Source organism: Microtus ochrogaster, unplaced genomic scaffold (genome assembly GCF_000317375.1).
Source record: "Microtus ochrogaster isolate Prairie Vole_2 unplaced genomic scaffold, MicOch1.0 UNK4, whole genome shotgun sequence".
NCBI lineage: Eukaryota > Metazoa > Chordata > Mammalia > Rodentia > Cricetidae > Microtus > Microtus ochrogaster.
The window spans coordinates 10490098-10510023 of NW_004949102.1; the positions used below are offsets into that span (position 1 = coordinate 10490098).

General features: G+C 40.1%; 1 protein-coding gene across 1 annotated transcript in view; it reads left to right on the forward strand.

Moving 5' to 3' along the window:
• Positions 1–19926, forward strand: part of Exoc4 (exocyst complex component 4) — a 719572-nt gene that overhangs the window by 571528 nt on the left and 128118 nt on the right. The window contains exon 13 of the mRNA XM_005365800.2: positions 5013–5168. Within this exon, the coding sequence (XP_005365857.1) occupies positions 5013–5168 (156 nt within the window). The remainder of the gene's footprint in view (positions 1–5012; positions 5169–19926) is intronic.

Consider the following 19926-nt stretch of genomic DNA (forward strand, 5'->3'; position numbering starts at 1 on the left):
CACAAAACATTTGAATCCAATTAGCCCCACCTGCCCCTGGTTGCTTACCTAATGAAAGCCCCAACACCCCAGCTGTGTCTAGGGACTGTGCACACTTGCACTGCCTAATTGTTTCAGTGCAAGAAACGTGCGTCTGAGCCAGTTGACATGAGCAGATGTTTTCTGATGAAATCCACTCAGCCATGTCTGGAGGGGAGACTCTTCTCATGGCACCCCATCACCTGTTTGAAGAGACACACCTATTTTCCTCTCCTCTGGGAAGGGCACAAGTAGTCACACAGATGGCTCTGTCCATTGCCCATCAAACTGTGAATTAATTGGTAGATTATGGTTCAGGTTGGAATGATCAACCCCATTCCCCTTAACAGAATACTTGTTGGGAATGCTGGGATCCTTTTTTAAAGCTGTTTAGATATGTCCTGGAATTTTATAGCCCACCTGATTTGCTTTGTTACTAAATGAAAAATTAATAAAGACAGTTTTTTAAATGAAAAATTTCCTTTAGGGTAATTATTTCCTACAAGATGTCAGTATTTCAAGCTAGGTAATAGTATTTTTGGCTTTGTCTTTATTCCAATATGAATTAATATATTGTCTTTTGAGAGCAATATATATTAACAATTGGATTAATTAAGATTACTGTTTCTTAATAAAATGATACCAGGTAGTAATATATTATTGAACTTTTAAAAGCAGTGTTTTTTAAGGAAATAATCTGAGTACCTTTAACACAATGACTATCTTAGATATTGTTTCTTTTGTTCCATGAAGTACTAAAATAGAAGATTGTAGCAACAACTATCCAAAACGTATAATACCATCTTACAGGTGTGAATACATTCACTTTCCTTGGACAGGCTAGGGTTTAAGAATTGGAAAAATGAGTCTGGCTTTCTAACGCTGCAAAATAGCATTTCACCTATAATGGGTCTATAAAGGGAACTGAACTACTCAGCCAAGGTTCCTTATAGGTATGGCATTGAAATTTACATTGCAAATAATTTACCCACATTACAAAATACTATTCTTTAACACTGGAAACCATTAAAAGTGACAACCTTGAAATGAACTCTAGTACCTAAAAGGACAACTGGCGTGCAGGTGGAGTCCACAGGCCAGTTTCTTTGATTGAATGAAATACTGAGAGGTAGGTGATCCATACAAAAGCAAAGGCTTTTGCTTTGTGTTTTTTCCAAGGAGAGAAATCCTTATATGTCGCAGTCAACAAACTCACAGAGAAAGCAAGGTTTTGAAGAGGCTTTCCACATAATAGACCACCTAGAAGAAAGTGGAGTGCAGGGCAAGGCTTGTCAACAATTGCTCCTTGGTTCATTTGTTTTCTGTGTGAGGACTTTGCTTCTGTTGAGTTTTTAGAGGAGACACATATATTCGTTATTCACGGCTTCTGATCCTAGTGATTTAGAGAGGCATAGAGTAAATCTGTGCTTTGGCCGAAACCACTGACTTAGTGACTGGTCTGAGTTAAGTACTGGGAAAAGAAACCCACTAAAATGGCCTCAGATGAATGAGTTACCTAGACTAGTGCAAGAAGTATTTTTATCTCCTGTTCAGTTTTTATATTTTTATACATATCATGCTAGGTACTAAGAAAGCTGACAAGCAGTTAAGTACCCTCAAAACACTCAGTTTGTGATCCTAGTTTGATTGTTTAAAAAAAAAAAAGCAGTGGTGAGAGGCGAGATCTTGATTTCTGGCATGAGAAATTTAAAGATTCCATCCCAGACATGCTGCCTCCCCCCAGGTTCTGAATTGTTTAGTCTTAGATATGCCCTGGGCATCCTGGGGGGTTTTTGTGTGTTGTTGTTATTGTTTTTTAAGAGCTTCCCTAAGTGATTCTAGTGCACAGTCAAGACCAAAACCTCTACCGTAAGGACAACAGGACACAAAAAGATACACATAGTAATAGCAAGGATAGAACCAAAGTAACCTTTAATGAGTAAAACCATGCAAACAGGATATGACAGCATAAAGAAGAGGAGACAGTACCTCCCACTTTGGAACTATCCTTCTGGATAGGATGTCTAGCCAGCATGCGAGCCTGTGTAGGGGAGGCCTGGAGTAGTGAACAGGGACAAAGGAGGTAGCACAGAACAGGTAGATGTTCACACACTGCTGTCTGGTTCTGAAGAGGGGACTAGCATTGTATTTTAATTTACAGAGATGACCCTTCTGCCATGATAAGCACAACTAATGATCTCATAACTCCAGGCAAGGTGCCAAGTTACTGAGTCATTGCCAAGTTCACATGAGAAATGATTAGGGCTTAAATGCCAATTAGTGGCAATGAATCTAGACAGGAAATGACTATTCATAAGATATTAAAGACATGGAATTAACAGGATGTGGTCACTGTTGGTGATTAAGAAGACTATCTTCTTGATTGGAATTACAGGATGGCTAGAATAGGGGATGCCAGGTGTCTAACGAGAAGAGAGAAATGAAAATTACTGAATTCTTTTTAATTCATTTGCTTTGAAACAAAGCAAACTGTCAACAAAGAATTCTCTAGTTAACCTTTCAAATGTAGGAACCAGAGTGAGAAGTGATGGAAGAATCACCAGTCTGTGCAGAAGACAAGCTTGCCCAAGTGAGGAATGCATTGGCCTGAACGACTCTGCATGTAAGGAGTGGGCACAGGAAAGGAACTATCACTTTGGCTTCCTAGTAGGTTCTGGTTGCACTAATAGAACCAGGAGGGAATGATGTAGAAAGAATAAGCAGATGTAGAAGAGAAAAGAGGAATAAAAACATTAGAAACTTCAGAACAGTCAAAGAGCCACACTATTTAAGACATGCCAATAGGGTAGGTCAACACGGGAATGCTGGTTTGAGAAATCTACAAGATAGATATTTTAAATGGCCACTAAATCAAATATGGATAATGTTGGCTTAAGACTAAATTTTAACTACCTGTCAAAAATGTGGAGAGAATAGATTTGGGAAGCCCTTGTCCTGTTCACATTTACAAAATTGTTAAAAATCTTTAGCTTTAGAAGTTTTTCTGAATGGTAACCAAACTCAAAAAGAAACTAAGTCTCCATATTTCCTGAATGGAAAGGAATTAAAAACCACAGGAACAAGTAAGGACTGATGCTGAGAGGACCACATTGGTATCAGACTACAGGTAGAGGGAAAAAAAAAAAAAAGATGATACTTCCTGCAACACACAAAGGTGGAGATTTAATCTGTGCAGAAGTTATACACGGGTTGGGCTCATCCCTGGGTGCAGCCAGGATGCTCCGGCCAATCATTCTATGGAAAGCTTTTAAAGAGAGAGGAGAACTTTGGAAGAGAGCGATTCTGGGTCAGAAGAAAATCGTGTATGCATTATTTAGAAAACTAACAGAGACTAGGGAATTGTGTCATGGAGAGACGTGAAATATAGGAAGAAAGAGCAAGAATGGCCTGGGATTCCCAAGAGCCTAAGTAGAGGGATAACTAGAAACAAAGGAAGCTATATTTCTGAATATGCTGCTGAAGACAGAAACTCAAGTGTGTAAAGTGTGCTCTCTGTTCTCAGATATAAAGGATCTAGAGGTGGGCAATGAGGATATATAAGACAAATGTTTTAAATGGCCACTAAGTTAAATATGGAGAAAAAGCGGATCAGAGACACATTTTCATACTACCAAAGAGTATTCAGGGCTTGCCTGCAATGGGATGTTAGAAATCTGAGGGGGTATCGTGCTGTATGATGCTGTCATAAGTTTATATCTCTGACCACAGTTTTTATCTGAAAACCTCTGCTTGAGGTGAGCTAGAAAATCCCAGCCATCACCCATAGTTCTCCTAAGCTGTCTTACTTAAAAAGAACCAGGGCAGTATTGTTACAATAGGAAACCAAAGGGTCAGGCTGCAACGAGTCAAGGTTTGTGAGCCTCGCCTTTTCTTGCCTGTCATAGTGAATTGTCTGTTGGGTCAAGGCACTTTTCCTACAGGTACGTATGTACCGTTTATATTTATCTAAGGATGTGTGCTGTATCTCAGCATGGTTCTTAGCACTGAAAGATATCCTTGCCGGTGATGAGAGAAGACTCCAGAGATTGGAGATTTAATCATCATTAGAAGAATGTCCAGCTCATGAACATCCCATAAGTAAATGTCACTTCTGTCAGGAAGGACCGCTGAGGAGAATTTTTAGACCCTTAAAAATTTTTAGCAGAAATGTTGAGTAGAAAGAGAGTCTTTTTAATTAAGTTGAAATTGAACATTTAAGGTGACTTTTCAGGAACGTTCTGGGAAGGGCAGAATTAATAGTGAGCCCATGGGCCCTATTAAAGGACTAGAAGCCTGTCAACTCTAGGTCAGTAGCCAAAGCCCAGTAGAATTAGCTATAATCAAAGGTTTTTCTCTGCCTGACATTTGGGGCGCAGGCTTTCTTTATGGTAGTAGGTTTGCTTTGAATAGAGGGATGTTTGTCCATCATCATCCAAAAGCTACCTTCACATAGAACTAATTGATAGCATAAACCAAAAAAGTCAGAGAACAGTCTATCATAACACTTATGTCACCTTCCAGGTGCCACTGTTTTGTCATTTAAATAGCATTTTAAAAATATGATTGTCCTACTTTTTATTTTCTGAATATTTCTTGAAAGGTCCAACCCAAACTTTCCATACATTTGTGTTCGACATAAGATATTAACAATCATAAGAGGGTCAATCAATATTATCAGCTTGTGATTATTCAACAGATTGGAAACTGAAACCTGGGGGTGTCATTTCCCAGCAATGTGACAGGTGATGGACTGTGTTAAGAAGAGGTGGCCGTAGCCGGGCGGTGGTGACACACGCCTTTAATCCCAGCACTCGGGAGGCAGAAGCAGGCGGATCTCTGTGAGTTCGAGACCAGCCTGGTCTACAAGAGCTAGTTCCAGGACAGGCTCCAAAAAAAAAGAAGAGGTGGCCGTACCATCTTTTTTACAGCAAAGCAGAAGAAAACACTCACCGTATATGGTGCTAAAGTGTCCATTTCTTTGTGGCCATTTTCAGGAGCATTGTCCAGTCAGAAGAGAAACTTGTCATCAGTGCATCGTGGGCGAAAGATGACGACATCAGCAGGCTCTTGAAGTCACTTCCGAACTGGACTAATATGGCTCAGCCCAAACAGTTGAGGCCCAAGAGGGAAGAAGAAGAAGACTTCATAAGGTAAATATCTACTTTCTAAGCTATGTTAGATAGAGGGAGGAAACCCATGCATTCAGCAAATCCTTTCTCAGATGAAATGGTGCTGATTCTAAAGATCAAGCAGCAGTTGCTTGAACTTGGAAAATCTGTTTTCCTTTCTCATGCAACTGTACCTTGGGCTCAAATGTCAGCAAGGAGAAGTTGTGAACCCAGCTAAAGCATTGCCAAGTTGGGCTAGCACGCCTCAACTTATGGACAGGTATGATACAGTCCTTTGTCCATTCATTCATTCTGCAAAGCGCTACTGACTCTGTCCCTTGACAAACTGATGGTAAGATAAAGTTCAGCTCAAAGTATATCAAACACTGCAAGCATGTTCTGTAATCCCCATGTTCATTCACACATACTGTACTGTCCCTGCTATTCCATTTGTTTTGACAAAAGTAAGGTCTCTCTTAACTTTATCACTCAGCATTTGTCTTTGTACAATTTATTGACTTAACCCATGGAATCTGATGAAGCTGGACATTTTCCTACGTCTGCCTTGCAAGAGTAAACTGTTCTCACTTAGGTCATCGTTGAGCTGTGTACAGTAGAAAAGTGATGGCAGCAGTGCTTAGGTTCATCCTTCTTATCTCCTGTCTATCTAAATGAAACATCAGATGGTACAATAAAATAAAAACACTTTTAAAAAGCGAAGACCAAGAGCTGGGAAAGCAAGGCTTATCTGGAATCCCAGCACTCAGGAGATGAAGGCAGGAAGGTCTGGAGTCCCCTTTCACCACACAGCGATTTCCAAGCTGGCCTGGACAGTGAGACCCAGAGTCACACACACACACACACACACAAGGAAGAAGCAACAAAGGACAAAAAATAAAATTAAATAATTTTTAAAAGTAAGGACCATGATCTTATTTTCAGTTTCTGATGAAGCAGTAGCTCATCTCCGTCCGAATGTGGATTGAAACTGTGACTGTAGACATCGTGGCTTGAAGGACAAGGTCCCCCATATACTAGGTATTTGAATACTTGGTTCGCAGTTAGTGGCATTGTTTGGGGTTTGGGAGGTACAGCCCGGGAGCAGGCTTTAAGAGCTCATAGGCCTGTCTCACTTCCAGTTCATTCTCTCAGCTTTGTGTTTGCGGTTGAAGATGTGATCTCTAAGCTTCCTATAACTGCTGCCATGCATCTCCTGTCATCATAAAGTCTCCGTCTGGAACCATTAAGAGATTTTCTGTATCTCAGTAATAGGTTTCTCTACCTACACAGTAAGCCAGATCAAGCTGAAATGAAAAAGTAAAAGAACAGGTTTATTTGAGCAAAGCAACTCCCGGGTAAGTTCTTCAACCCCAGAGATCAAAGCAGAAGAAGTCACACACCCAAACTAAAGTAGGGACTTATACAGCCTATAGGCAAGGGGTGATGATAGGTTTGTGCCCAAGTATCCTCAAAAGCTGAGTGCTTTAGGCCTGGACTTGGGTTTCTGGCAACTTCGGGGAGGAGCTGCCACAGCCGCCAAGAACGCAGAACTGGGTTTATGGCACCTTTTCTTTGTCGGAGATTCTCTGAGAGGACAGGGTTTAGGGAGAGAGATGGGGGCTTCCCAGACTCTGCAGGAGTGAGCTAGAGGTCCCAACAAAACAACCATAACCAAAATAAACTCTTCTTCCCATGAGTTGCTTTTGGTCATGGTATTTTGCCACAGCAACAGAAAGTAAGTGATACAGACAGTGTCTTTGCTGTTCATACTGTTAACTCTCCACACCTATATAGCTGTTTTCACTGACAGTAGGTAACATTTTCCCGATACTAGCTTATATATAGTTACAATTGAAGAGTTGTAGGATATTAAATTTAACAAGCTTTCTTTTGGCTGTCAACCAGCTCCCCAATAAAGACATGGAGACTTACTAGTTATGAGTGCTTAGCCTTACCCTATGCTTGTCCTACTAGCTCTTGTAACTTAATTTAACCTGTTTCTCTTACCTCTCTTTCCTCCTCCATGTCCTGCTCTCCTCCTTCTATCATGTCTGCCTGGTGGCTGCCTGGCTGTCTCCCTTCCTCCCTCTCTACCGGAGCCGAGAGATCTCCTACTTACTCTCTCTGCTTGCCAGTCCTGCCTATCCCTCTTCTGCCTGTCTATTGACCGTTCAACTTTTTATTAGGCCAGTCAAGTGCCATAGGCAGGCAAGGTAACACAGCAACACATCTTTTCCTAGTTAAACAAATGCAGCATGAACAAATGTAACACACCTTGATAGTTAAAGTAATATTCCCCAGCAGTTAAGTGGAGTGAGCTGTGTATGCATGTCTGTTGGACATACGTTAGGACTTGAATTGATGGGTAATAGTGTGTGCAAGTTTTAAGGGTCCACAATATCAGTTTTCTAAAGTATTCCTAAGGAGCCTGAAATATATAACTCAGCCATTAATAACACAAACTGTCCTTACAGAGGATCCAAATTTTATCCCCAGCACTTACAACTGCCTGTAACTCCAGTTCCAGACGATCTGACACCTTCTTTTGGCCTCTTCAGACACCCATACTGGCACAATATCTCCCCCACCTCACACACACAGAGACGCACACATGCAACTTAAAATAAGTTTCTTAAGAAAAAATCAGAAGCAGAGTAGGCCTAAAAGTTTGCATCCTCAGAGTGGTCTGAGTTCCCGTTGGCCTATGTGTCATCAGGACTGGGTATCTTCCATCTGTTGATAGCAGCCATTCTAATGTGAGCACTAGGTAATTTGATGTCATTTAGTATACATTTCTCTCATGACTGATGCTGGGCCATTCTCTGTATTTTTATATATGTATGTATTGGTCTTCATGATTTGCACACGTGTGTGTGTGTGTGTGTGTGTGTGTGTGTGTGTGTGTGTGTGTGTGTGTGTTTCAGAGCTGTTGCTTAATTTTGGTTATGTTTTGAGTGAGGGGTTTTCCTAGTGATTTGTAGAAGTGATCTGTATACCAGATTGTTATTCCTTTTTACAGAAAACCTTGTTATGGTCTTCTCCAACTTAACAGATTGTCTTTCTACTCACTCACTCAGCCTTTCACAGAAGAGACTTTCTATAGTAAATGAGTGCAGTTTATTGTTTATTGTATGAACGGAGCATTTTGTAAGAATTATTGCTTATACAAAAGTCACAGAGAAAACTTGGAAACTTTGGTGTAGTGGTTCCCCAGCATGTAAAAAACAAAAACAAAAACCTTAATTTTTAATTTTACTCTTCTGTAACCTAAACTTTCCTCAACTGAGATTATGTTCATATGACTTTAATAGTAAAATATTCTCATATCTACCAGCACAAGAGATAATGAATGATTCAATGATTGATTAGCACTCAAGTAGATACAACCAACTGACCTTAATACAGAAAGCAAGCCCCTAAGGTGCTTTCACAGAATTACTGTCAAATCATCATTTTACTGTATTCTCAAGTGGTCTGAGTAAGCACATTCCTACCCCTTCTTCTAACTCTGTTCGTTTAACTGTATGTATTAACCTCAGTAGTTGAATTACAAGCAATTTCTGGATGATAATTTCCTTTGTACCCGTATTTCAAATGATCGTGTGTCTTATTGTTCCTCAATTTATTTTCATATAAGAACTTCATTGTAATGTATGCTTGCAAAAAATTGTTAATCAGCTGCATTAGTTATCTTCAGTAGCTCAGTGTAAAAGGAAACAGTTCTATTCCAGAAGAGATGCTGAGGCAGGAATGCAGCTTCTCTCTGACCCTGCCTTGGATTTCGAAGAGCTAGAATTAAGGATCCAGCTTTCTTTACTCTTGTTTTGATCAATCAAACTACTTGTCATATTAAACTCAAAGGAAAAGCCAATTCCATAAATATTTTTTCATTTTTGATCTCAGTGAAATATGCCCATATAACTAGATCAAAATATCAAATCTTCCTAGTATCCTCCAAAGATCTACCATCAAAGTAAGCCCCATTCCAACTCTACCATCATAGTTTAGTTTTGCTTGTCACATGTTTTTTCATAAATTTGGCTATAATGTCTGGTTTATTTTGCTGATTTAAACCTGAGATATTTGTTCATGTTTTGTATGTGAATATGGTTTGAAAAGCATCATAAGAGAATAAAATTTTGGTCAGTGGTGGTAACACCCTTTAATTGTAGCACCCAGGAGGCAGAAGCAGGTAGATCTCTCTGAGTTCAAGACCAGCCTGGTCTACAAAGTGAGTTACAGAATAGCTAGGGCTACACGGTGAAAATGGCGCGCACAAGAGAGAGAGAAGGAGAGGGAAATTTTTCATTTCTGTTTTCTTTAGTTTTGATTGGTTCTTTCTTTTAACCTGTCGCATTCTGTATCTAGATTAGAAATTGAAACCAAGTAAGTAGGAGAGAGACCCCTCAATGATACTCCAGTGTAGCAGAGTTTACAGAGGGCCTGTCTTAGCATATTAAAGTACCAGATAGCACTGCATGAGCCAAAAAGACTGGGAAGTCACTCTTCTCCTATAATTAGTTTTTAAAGCTCAGAAGACTATTTAGCGAAGAGATGAATATAGAATCCAGTGCCCTTTGCATTGAATAAAGGCTATGCTCTCTTCATTATTAAATGAGTCCTTTTTCTATTCTTGTTTTTTAACTAAAAAAATAAAATGTATTATTTCCTAGTTTAGCTTTGAATAGAAGGAGAAAAAAAAACTAGGTCAAGCTAGGGCTTTAATAGGGAAGGAAAAAAGCTAATACCCTTTTGTTCCCAAGGAAGCTAAAAGCAGGCTCTCTAGCCCATTGTCTTTGCACCTGTCATCATCATACATTTATATATATTTCTTTTGTGATAAAAGCTATCCACGGATAAAAAGAGTTTGCTTTTGGGGGGATGTAATTAACAGGAGGACAGTGTTGGTGGAAGTAAAAGAAACAGGAGTTGGGTAGATCATAAGGAGACACCCAAAACCTGGTATGCTTTTCACTTATGGCTCCTGCATTTTAAAGAATAAGAATCATTTCTCTAGAGCCAGCTCTGAAAACTTTTAAGTGTGTTTAGTAAACCAGGATCTGATTATTCACGTGATAAAGGTCAAACAAGAAGTATGAAACCTACAGATTAGTTTTGAATTATAGCAAACTGATGGCAGATGATAAAACGTAATTCTCTATTTTTTTTAATTAAATAACTCTTTTCATTTATTTTACATACCAACCAGTGTCCCCTCCCTCCTTTTCTCCTTGTTCCCTCCCCTTTCCCATCTTCTCCCCACTCTATCCCCATCCACTCCTCCTTCATCTCCATTCAGAAAGGGACAGAACTCCCATGGGCCATTTCAAGTTGAGGCAAGAACGGGCTCCTCCCCTTTCCTCAAGGTGGGGCCAGGTAATCTAGCATGGAAAACAGGATACCAAAAGCCAGGGAAAGGTCCTGCTGTCACTGTTAGAAGCCTTACTAAGAAACCAAGCTACAGGATTGTCACACACATGCAGAGGGCCTAGGTAGATTCCATACAGGGTTCCTGACTGTTGGACCAACGTCCTGGAGCTCCAGTGAGCTCAGGTCACCTGTCTCTGTGGGTTTACCCATCATGACCCTCCTGGCTAGTACAATCCCTCCTCCCTTTCTTCAACAAGACTCAGAGCTCAGCATAGTACATTCTGAGTCTCTAAATGTTAGCATTTCCATTCAACAAATGAGGAAACTAGGAGAAAGAAACTATTTCATCTACACAGCCATCATTAAGTGACAGAACTGTGGTTTAAACAGTAGTTTAAAACTGTGGTTTAAACGGGTAGTCTGGCCTGCCAAGGCACCCCACTGTAGTCAGCTAAGCTAAAACTGGATCAAGAATGTATGGTTTTGGACTCCTAATCTGGACTCATAGATATTTTTTTTTTTTTGCAAATGTCACAGGCATGCATCATGATGGCACTTTGACTATATTTTTTATTATTGTATTTTCAATATACTGCATTTTGGTGGATTCTATCCATTCCATTAGCAAGTGTTTAAACAGTATGTGCCCAGATGTGTCTGGGAGGACTGTGTGTTAAACACTGTACTGTGCTTTAAAACACTTTCTCTTCGTTCCCTCTGTCTATTCAAAGAAAACAGAAATGATCATTGTTGGGAAGTGAAGGGAGATACAAAAAGATAAAATGTAAAAAACAGATAAAAATTAGTTGCTTAAATTTGGGGAAGAAGATGCTGCGGTTCTGAGTAGGAGAGAAGACTAAGGAGAGCTGTGGCTCTGTATTCTTAGAACTGCGCTGTCTAGATGGCAGCCTTCTCATGCCTCATCGCAGGCTCAGATGGCTGGTGTAGTCACTGTCAGGGGCTTTTGCTGTATGAATTGGAGACGAGATGATTAAATAACAGGAAAATATTGTTTCAGTGCTCAGGGGTTGGTTCTAATGATTTCTAAGTTTCTATTCATTTGGAGTTCTACCGACTATGTTTAAAGAGTCAGAGCTAAAGCAGAGCAGTTGGCCCTTGTCTTCCTCCTGTGGAATCCTCACAGCACAGTGTAGACTCGGTCAGTGTTAAGTGGATGAAACTGCCATTAGGCTGGAGAAGCCAGCTCGACTTCCAGTGAGGAGCACACAGTGAAAGCTGGGGGATGCCACCATCTGGGAGAAGTTGTTTCCCTCTGGAAGCTCACAGGCCTGAGTGCCTTCTGCTAGCTAGTGCACTTTGTTTTTCTTTTCAGTTCTTTCTTATCCCTCATAACTTTCTTCATGTAGCTCAGCCTAGACAGTTGTGAAAGAAGCAGAAACCTAGCAAGGCCAGAAATATATTCAAATATAGAAATTATATGAATAAAGCAGAACAATTTTCTGAGAAGTTACACTTGAAATTGAAAAGTGTCCCAATATAATGTAAGCAACAGCTATAGAAAGGCCTCAGCAAACTGCAGCTGCTGGAAATCTCTAGATAAATCTGAAGGAGCAAAGAGGCGATACAGTGGGCAAAGCCTTCAGCTATCTCTCAAATTGTTCTGTAGAATGCAGACACTTATCTCACTATCTCTGGATGCCTAATATGACTTTTAAAATGCAATTAGAAAAGGAAAGATGAATCAGACTCATGAATACATTAAGTGCAAGGGTAGAAAATGCTTTGCTAAAATTTTTTTTTCATCCCTCAATTAAACAAGATGAAGGTCATGGATGGATATGGGACACTGTCAAGCAAGTCAGGGTGAGAAGCAGACTTAAGTCTCAAAATTAAACAAAAGAGATAGGTCTTTAACCAGAAACTCAGCTACAAACATATCAGTGTTCAAGATGATTTAATTGAGTGCTTTATTCTTATATCAAAACTCCTATTAGCAGTAAATAAAAAATAAAATCTCCCATATAGTAAATGAAGAATAAAATAAAATCTCCCATACAGGTTGAAAAATAAAATCTCTTATATCAGTAAATGAAAAATAAAATAAAATCTCTCACAGAGGTTGTAAAATTTTAGTCTTCCTAAACAATTATTTGAGACTTATAATTTTATTAATTCTTTTTAAAAAGTATTAATTTGTTGTTTTATATGTTGTGCATATAATTTATTTAATTTCAGGTCATGGGATTATTTAATAATTTCCATTTAGGTGTTAACACTATTTCTCTCTCTCATTTGATATCTTAATAAAAGATTTTAAATTCTGTCCTTCTGATGTAGTCCATCTTGGTCCTTGAAGTTGAGAAGGCCAATTCAAGCCATCATGATGGTGGGTAGGATGCATGTGATGGAATCCGAGCATGTGAGTCAGGCAAGGGCTGAGCAATGAAACTACAGGTTGAATTTCCTGCTAGGTGGTAAAGAACCGCTTGCCTGCTTACCTCTATTTTTCTATTCTTATTAGACTTTTCCAGACTCCCAGTCTGCCATGTTTTCAGCCCTCCTTATTGATCATCCCCAACTTTTCTTCTTGGCATAGCCTCTTGTCACCCGCTGTCCCTTCTTTTTCTCCTGTGCCTGCCCAGCTCAACTTTCTAGCTTCAGCTCAGGTATCAGCTCTGCCTATCTCTTTCACAAATCCTCAACTCTCCACACCTCCTATAAGCCTCCCATTTCCATTTTATAGGAGTAAAGGCAGGGAGGGCATCAAAGATGTGAGCAGTGACAGTCAGGGCATCACAGGTGTGAGCAGTGAGCAGTGGGGCATCACAGGTGTGAACAGTAAGAGCATCACAGGTGTGAGCAGTGAGCAGTAGGGCATCACAGGTGTGAACAGTCACAGGTGTGAGCAGTGGGCGGACAGTCAGGGCAACACAGGTGTGAGCATTGAGCTTCAGAGCGACACAGGTGTGAGCAGTGAGCAGACTATCTAGTGTGGTGAGTAGTGTTCTCCAAGGAAAAGTGTTTTAAACACACAAAAGCCACAACTCAAAACATAATAGGGAGGTAAGAAGATGTATTGTCTAAATAAATAAATAAAATATCTAAAATCAGTACAGTAATGTTAGCGGTTTCAACAGATTGTTTAGTGAGAAATATAATCACTGGAAGAATTTGGAGAAATAAACTTTAAACCATTGATGTGAGTTTTTTCTGGGGCACAGAACTAAAGCTGGGAAAAGGTGAGACATTAAGCCAACATTCATTGTGATAGGTTATTTAGCCATGTAACTATTAATTTATGTTAAGAATTTTACCTGCTTAAGTATTTTTCCATACACCCTCAATTCCTGTTACTATTTTTTGCCAGTTCACTGATTCCCCAAAAGTACACTCACCCTAGTATTTTTCCCTTGAAAAAAAATCTTCATCTTACTCTATCTTCATTTTTCTCCATATTTTATGACAGCCTCCTCTTTTCGCTGAGCTATCTTCATAGCCACACACGTTCCCATTTCTCTGTGTCTTTTCCCACCTTCTTTGTCCCATCTCTCTCCCTATTCTGAATGTTGCAAGAGTACTGGACTCTTAGTGGACCTTGCTTCTAGTAGATTTCTAAGTGTCTCTGCTAAGCAAAGACATAAGTTCAGCTGAAGAGAACTGTGTGACAACCAGAGGGGAAGACATCACAAATGTCAGTACAGTGGGATCCTCAGAGGAGGCTCTGCAGTGCTATATCAACGTCAGCTGTACTCCATTTCTGTAGTTGAAAGCCAAGGTACATCAGGCCCGACTCACAAGTGATTATTGATTATTTTAATTCTATACTGACAAAGTTCTGAAGCTTACAGCATGTTCTTGGTGGGAAACTCTTACTGTCTGTATGAGTGAGTAACATCATGTCTCCTGGAAGAAAACCTGCGTGACCATATGGATCCTTGTAACTAAAGAGACAAGATGGAGTCCACTGCTTACACCTAGTGTTCCTCCTCATCCATGAAGGAAACACTGAGAACACGCTTGGGATGCTTAAGTTAGAAATGAATGTTTAAAACTCGTGGATGCACTTGTATTGCAAGTTGAGCCACTGCCCTCAAGTATGACCCCTAAGTAATACACTGTTCACAGTTGATTTTTGCTTATTGGGACCTGTGTCAGTTTTCATGGAAGTTCTTAGTCTACTCATAGACGTATCCAATACTTGGATGCTTAGTACCAAAAAAAGAGATGTAGGACATCTGGAGTAAGGCCTGAGATGAGCCTATGATCTTGCCTTGCTCTGTTTGCTCTTCAGAGTCTTCCATGCATGTGTCAACAAACATATGTGCATATAGCATATGGACTGGGAGTTTGTTTGTTTTGTTTTTTAGTGATTGTAGGTATGTGTTATTTCTTCATTTAAACTAGCCTATCAGAGAGGAACAGGGGTGGGGCAGTTAAAGGGGGCTCTAAGGAAAGCTAAGAAAGCTAAGTTGATAGAGTGCACAGAATAACTGAGCATAGTGGTGCACACTTGTGACCCCATCACTCAGGAGGTAGAGGCAGGAAAGTTGCCTACATAGTAAGTTTGAGGCTAACAAGGGACACATAAACCTATGTCTCAAAAGAAGGAAAAAGCAAACACATACATAAAAAAAAGTAAGGTGTCCAATACTCAGATGAAGCCGATAGATCTGATATGCAGTATGGGGCTATGCCTGATAAAGCTCTGCTGTGCTGGGGAGTTTTACTACAAGCATAGATCATAGGAACTCTTAGTTAGTCTCACAATTGTGAGATAATGGGCATGTTTAATCTCTTAAATACATAATAAAATTTTTGACAACTTTTTTACAAAACCCCCCTAGAAGAACTGATAAAGTGTTCATAAAAATCAGAAACTACCTAGAATAGGTTTTGAAACCATCAAGTTCCAAAATTAAATCAGGATTCCCCCCTGGTGAGAGAGGTGTGTGTTTCTGAGCAGTCCTTCGTGTGAGCATCACTCTCTCATTGGCTGAATGACACACATTAAACTCACTGCACAGTAGTTGTTAAAGACAGGTTTATTGAAAACTCAGATTTCTTTCTTCATTCATTTCTTATTACCCAAGTAATGCCATCCAGAGAATGGGAAGCCTAGAAATCTTCGGGATACAGTACACAGACCCTGACAGAACAACCTGCACGGCAGTTTTACATTTGCAATTGGAAATTTGGTCACGAGGCACACTTTGTAATCCCAGCACTTGAATATAGAGGAGTTTGCCCCAGGTTTAAGACCAGGCCAGCATTATCTGCATAACCTATTCCAGGCCAGCCAAGGTTCCATAGTGAGACCCTGTTTCAAAAAATAAAAATTGGAAATTAACTAGAAATTTAAAACATGACTCTTTAATGTATTATATATATTGTTAGTAATATAGGCCAAAGAACAAAAGTTGCACTGCTGGGGAAGAAAATAGCAGCTTAAAATAAAACTAATTACAGAGAACTTTTAAAGAATTCCTTTGCATAGAAATTCTGTGGAGATGAGTCAAATAGGAGTGGGGATTTTTAACATAATGCATCTCCCATAATAATGCACTTGAACTTATCACTAAGTTACCTACCTTGACCTGTGATTAAAATCTCAGCCTCTAATTGGAAAGCAGCTCTTTGAACTTGGTAGTTTGCTGCCAAACTTGCTCCATAAAAGATGCTGGTTTTTGTGTCCTCTGCATAGCGAGCCCACATGATGGTAAGGCTGCCCCTAACATGCTGGAGCCTTCACTCTAATGTCTGGAACTTTACCCCAAAGCTTAGCAACCCTGGCCTTTTTCCTTCTGGAAAAGCTCAGTTGTGTACAGTAATTTCTCTGTGCGCATCTCCAGTGAGAGCATAACACACAAGCCATCCCTTCTTCCTCTTTCTCACACACTTGCTGTGCTGTAGGTGTGCATTTTCACTTTATTGCATTATTACCAGGACTGCGTCTCTTGTATGATCTAAATGAAATACCTGTAAATGCAGTGAAATGCAGCTGACCTTAGCGTGCAGTTTGATGAGTCTTGACAAATTCACCCTCTCTCCCTCTCTCTCCCCCTTTCTCTCCTCTCCTTCTCCCCACCTCTCTCTCTCACACACATACACACATACACAGAACGTATACTCCTATGAATATGGAATATTTATCCATTACTCCAAGAAAGATTCCTTGCCCCCCCTTCCTCATTAGAGGCATTCCCATTTCTGATGCATTCACCGTAAATTCGCTTTGCCTATTGTAGAATTTCATATTAGTAGACTCATGCCGAGCACACTCTTCTCTATCTTTTCTTTCACTTGTCTTACTGGCTTGAGCCTTTTCTGCATCCATGGTTGTTAGAACACAGCCCAGGAATGGAGTCATGTGGGGGGAATTCCAAGTGCTTGTGAGAACACACCAAGAAAACAAGACAGATTGCTGGGCGGTGGTGGCGCACGCCTTTAATCCCAGCACTCGGGAGGCAGAGGCAGGCGGATCTCTGTGAGTTCGAGGCCAGCCTGGTCTACAGAGCTAGTTCCAGGACAGGAACCAAAAGCTACAGAGAAACCCTGTCTCGAAAAAAATCAAAAAGAAAAAAAAAAGAAAAGAAAAGAAAACAAGACAGGAGTCTTGTGAGCTCAGTTTCTTCCAAACATGGAGTTGTTCTTGAAGGTATTTGTGTGTTCCTCGCGGGTGTAGTGGGTAGGAGTGAGTTTGCTTCAGGTTGCTCATTACTGCTTGATGCTGTTATTCAATTATACCTTTGTGAAAAGACATGTTTTTGCCATGTGTGTTTGCCCTTGTGATTGTATACAGCTTGAACTCCTGAGGACTTTACTCATGTGAGCTTTCTTAGCCCTCAGAATATAAGCTGTCTGAGGCTTTGCAGAAAGTTGGCTGTTGCACGAGGCTTTAGTCTGTCTCGTTGGCTCCACCCTCCCAGGTCCTCCCACCTCTAGAGCAGTAACAGTTGTTCTCATCGGTAATTTATGTTTATGGTTGAGTTGTATTCTGTTGTATGGACATAGTGTTTTTCCATACTTACATTAACAGGCATTCGAGTTGTGTGCCGTCTTATTCCCTCATAGCTAACGCTGATGCTGTCTTGCTCATTAATTCTTAAACAATTCCTTTGGTCTTTATATGCCAGTATTCCTTTGAATAATCACATGGAAGAAGAGTGGCTGCATCATAGGATCAGTACATAGTTAACGTTACAGGAAATTTCTAGGAGCCCTCATTGCTTCCCTTTCTTGTCAGCATTTTATCTGTTTTTTGTGTGCTCTATGAGTTTACATAAAACTAGTATCTTTTCTTTAAATGTGTGATAGGATTCTATAGTGACGCCATCTGTTCTTTTTCCCTTTTGAGAACCTTTAGTTACTATTTTGCTCTCTTCAATGTGCATGAATATGTGTGTATTTATAAATCCTATTATTTCTGAATCCCTGTTATAAATTAAACATTTCAGGGAATTTATTCGTTTCTTTGATCTGAGTTACTGAAGTCAAGGACCTGAGACAGGTTTGACTATTCCCATGTGTTCCTCTACCATAGGTTCTGTGGAAGTAGCCCCTATTTAATTTCTAATATTAACAGTGTATGTCCCCCACGTTTTTATTCATCAATTTATTTAGGACAGAAAAGCATAGACAGTGAGCATTTTTGGCTTTGTGAGCCATATAGTTTCATTTTCATCTGCTTTACTCTGTTGTCGTATGAATGCAACCATAGTACACGGCACATAGGTAATGAGAGCAGCTGTGTTCCAGTAATGCTTCATTTACTGTATAGGCAGTGGATGTGATTTCACTGTAGATGTTAATCACCAAGCTCCGATTTTATTAATAATTGAGGGGTTTATTATATTACTTTTTACAATGAACCTTCTTTGTTGTTTCATTAACTTTACTGATTAGATGTTTCACTTCTCTACCTTTTGCTTTCTGCTAACTTCAGGTTAATTTGCTCTTTGTATAGCACTGGAAGACAACACCTAAGGGTGAGAGCTGGCCTCACTGATCCTGCTTTTCCTTTCTGATGTGAGCATTTGCAGTTGTACATTCCTCTCTAAGTTCTGAGTTAGCTGTGTCCCACAAATGTTGACGTACTGCATTTTCCTCAGCATTCAGCTCAAAGTTTCTTCTCTTTCCCTGGTGGTGCTTGTGTGAGCTGCGAAGGATGGTCCTGAAATTTCAGCTGTGCAGCAGTATCCCGGATACGTTTTGTTACTGGTTTTATCGTCAGATGGTATACTCCAAAAGGAATTCAGTTCTTTTAAACTTATTGTACTTGTTATAATGGCCCAGAATGCCATCCGTCTTCATCACTCCTCAAAAGTATTGTAGTAATGGATGTATATTTCTCTGTACTTTGGTGATACATACATAATTATTACCTAAAAGATGTATGTATAGATACTACCATATCTATATACATATATTACAGGTGAATTTATGCCTGTATATGCACACACAGAGACATACATATTTACTGCACTGTCATCTAAATAATGTCACCTGCCAGTAAGCTGGGATGGCCACTTCCTTGCTTTTCTTCTCTCGGGCCTCACACTTCGTTGCCTCTTGTTCAACATCTGTTTACTTATTTCTCCCATTTGTGACTGGCCCATGGCCGGGGAGCTAATTCAATACCATTTCCTCTTTCATAGCTAAAGAAAAGTCAGTATTATTTTTACTCTTTTGAGGGGGCTTCTCAAATTGTCTGAACTGTAGACAAGGATATATTGTTTTCTTCTGACATGACCCTATTAATCTTTTATTCTTTTATTTTTTAATTTCATTTTACATTCCATCCACAGTTATCCCCACCCCCTGCCTTCCTTCTGCTCCCCCCCCCCGCCCACCCCTACCTCATCCGTTCCTCCCATGGGAAGTCAGTAAATCTGGCACATTAAGTTGGAGAAAGACCAAGCCCTTCCCCCTGCATTAAGGGTGAGCATGGTATTCCACCATAAGGAATGGCCCCAATAAACTAGCTCATGCACCAGGGATGGATCCTGATCCTACTGCCAGCTGCCTCACAGATACTCTAAGCTTCACCACTGTCTCCCACATATGGAGGGCCTAATGTGGTCTCATGGAGGCGCCATAGCTGTCAGTCTGGAGTTCTGAGTTTCCACGAGCTTGGTCAGCTGTCTCTGTAGATTTTTATTCTCATGATCTTGATCTTCCTTGCTCATAAATTCCCCCCTCCCTCTCTTCGATTGGATTCTGGGAGCTCAGCCTAGTGCTTGGTTGTGAATCTCTGCATTTGGTTCTGTCAGTGCTGAATGAAGGCTCTATGATGATAGTTGGGGTAGTCAGCAATCTGATTTCAGGCCAAGGCCAGTTCAGACTCCCTTTCCACTGTCGTTTGGAGTCTTAGCTGGGGTATTGTTTTGGATTCTTTTTTTTTTCCTCTTTTTTTTATTGTTTTTTTTTTATTGAGAAAGAAAAAAAATTTTCCGCCTCCTCCCAGCCTCCC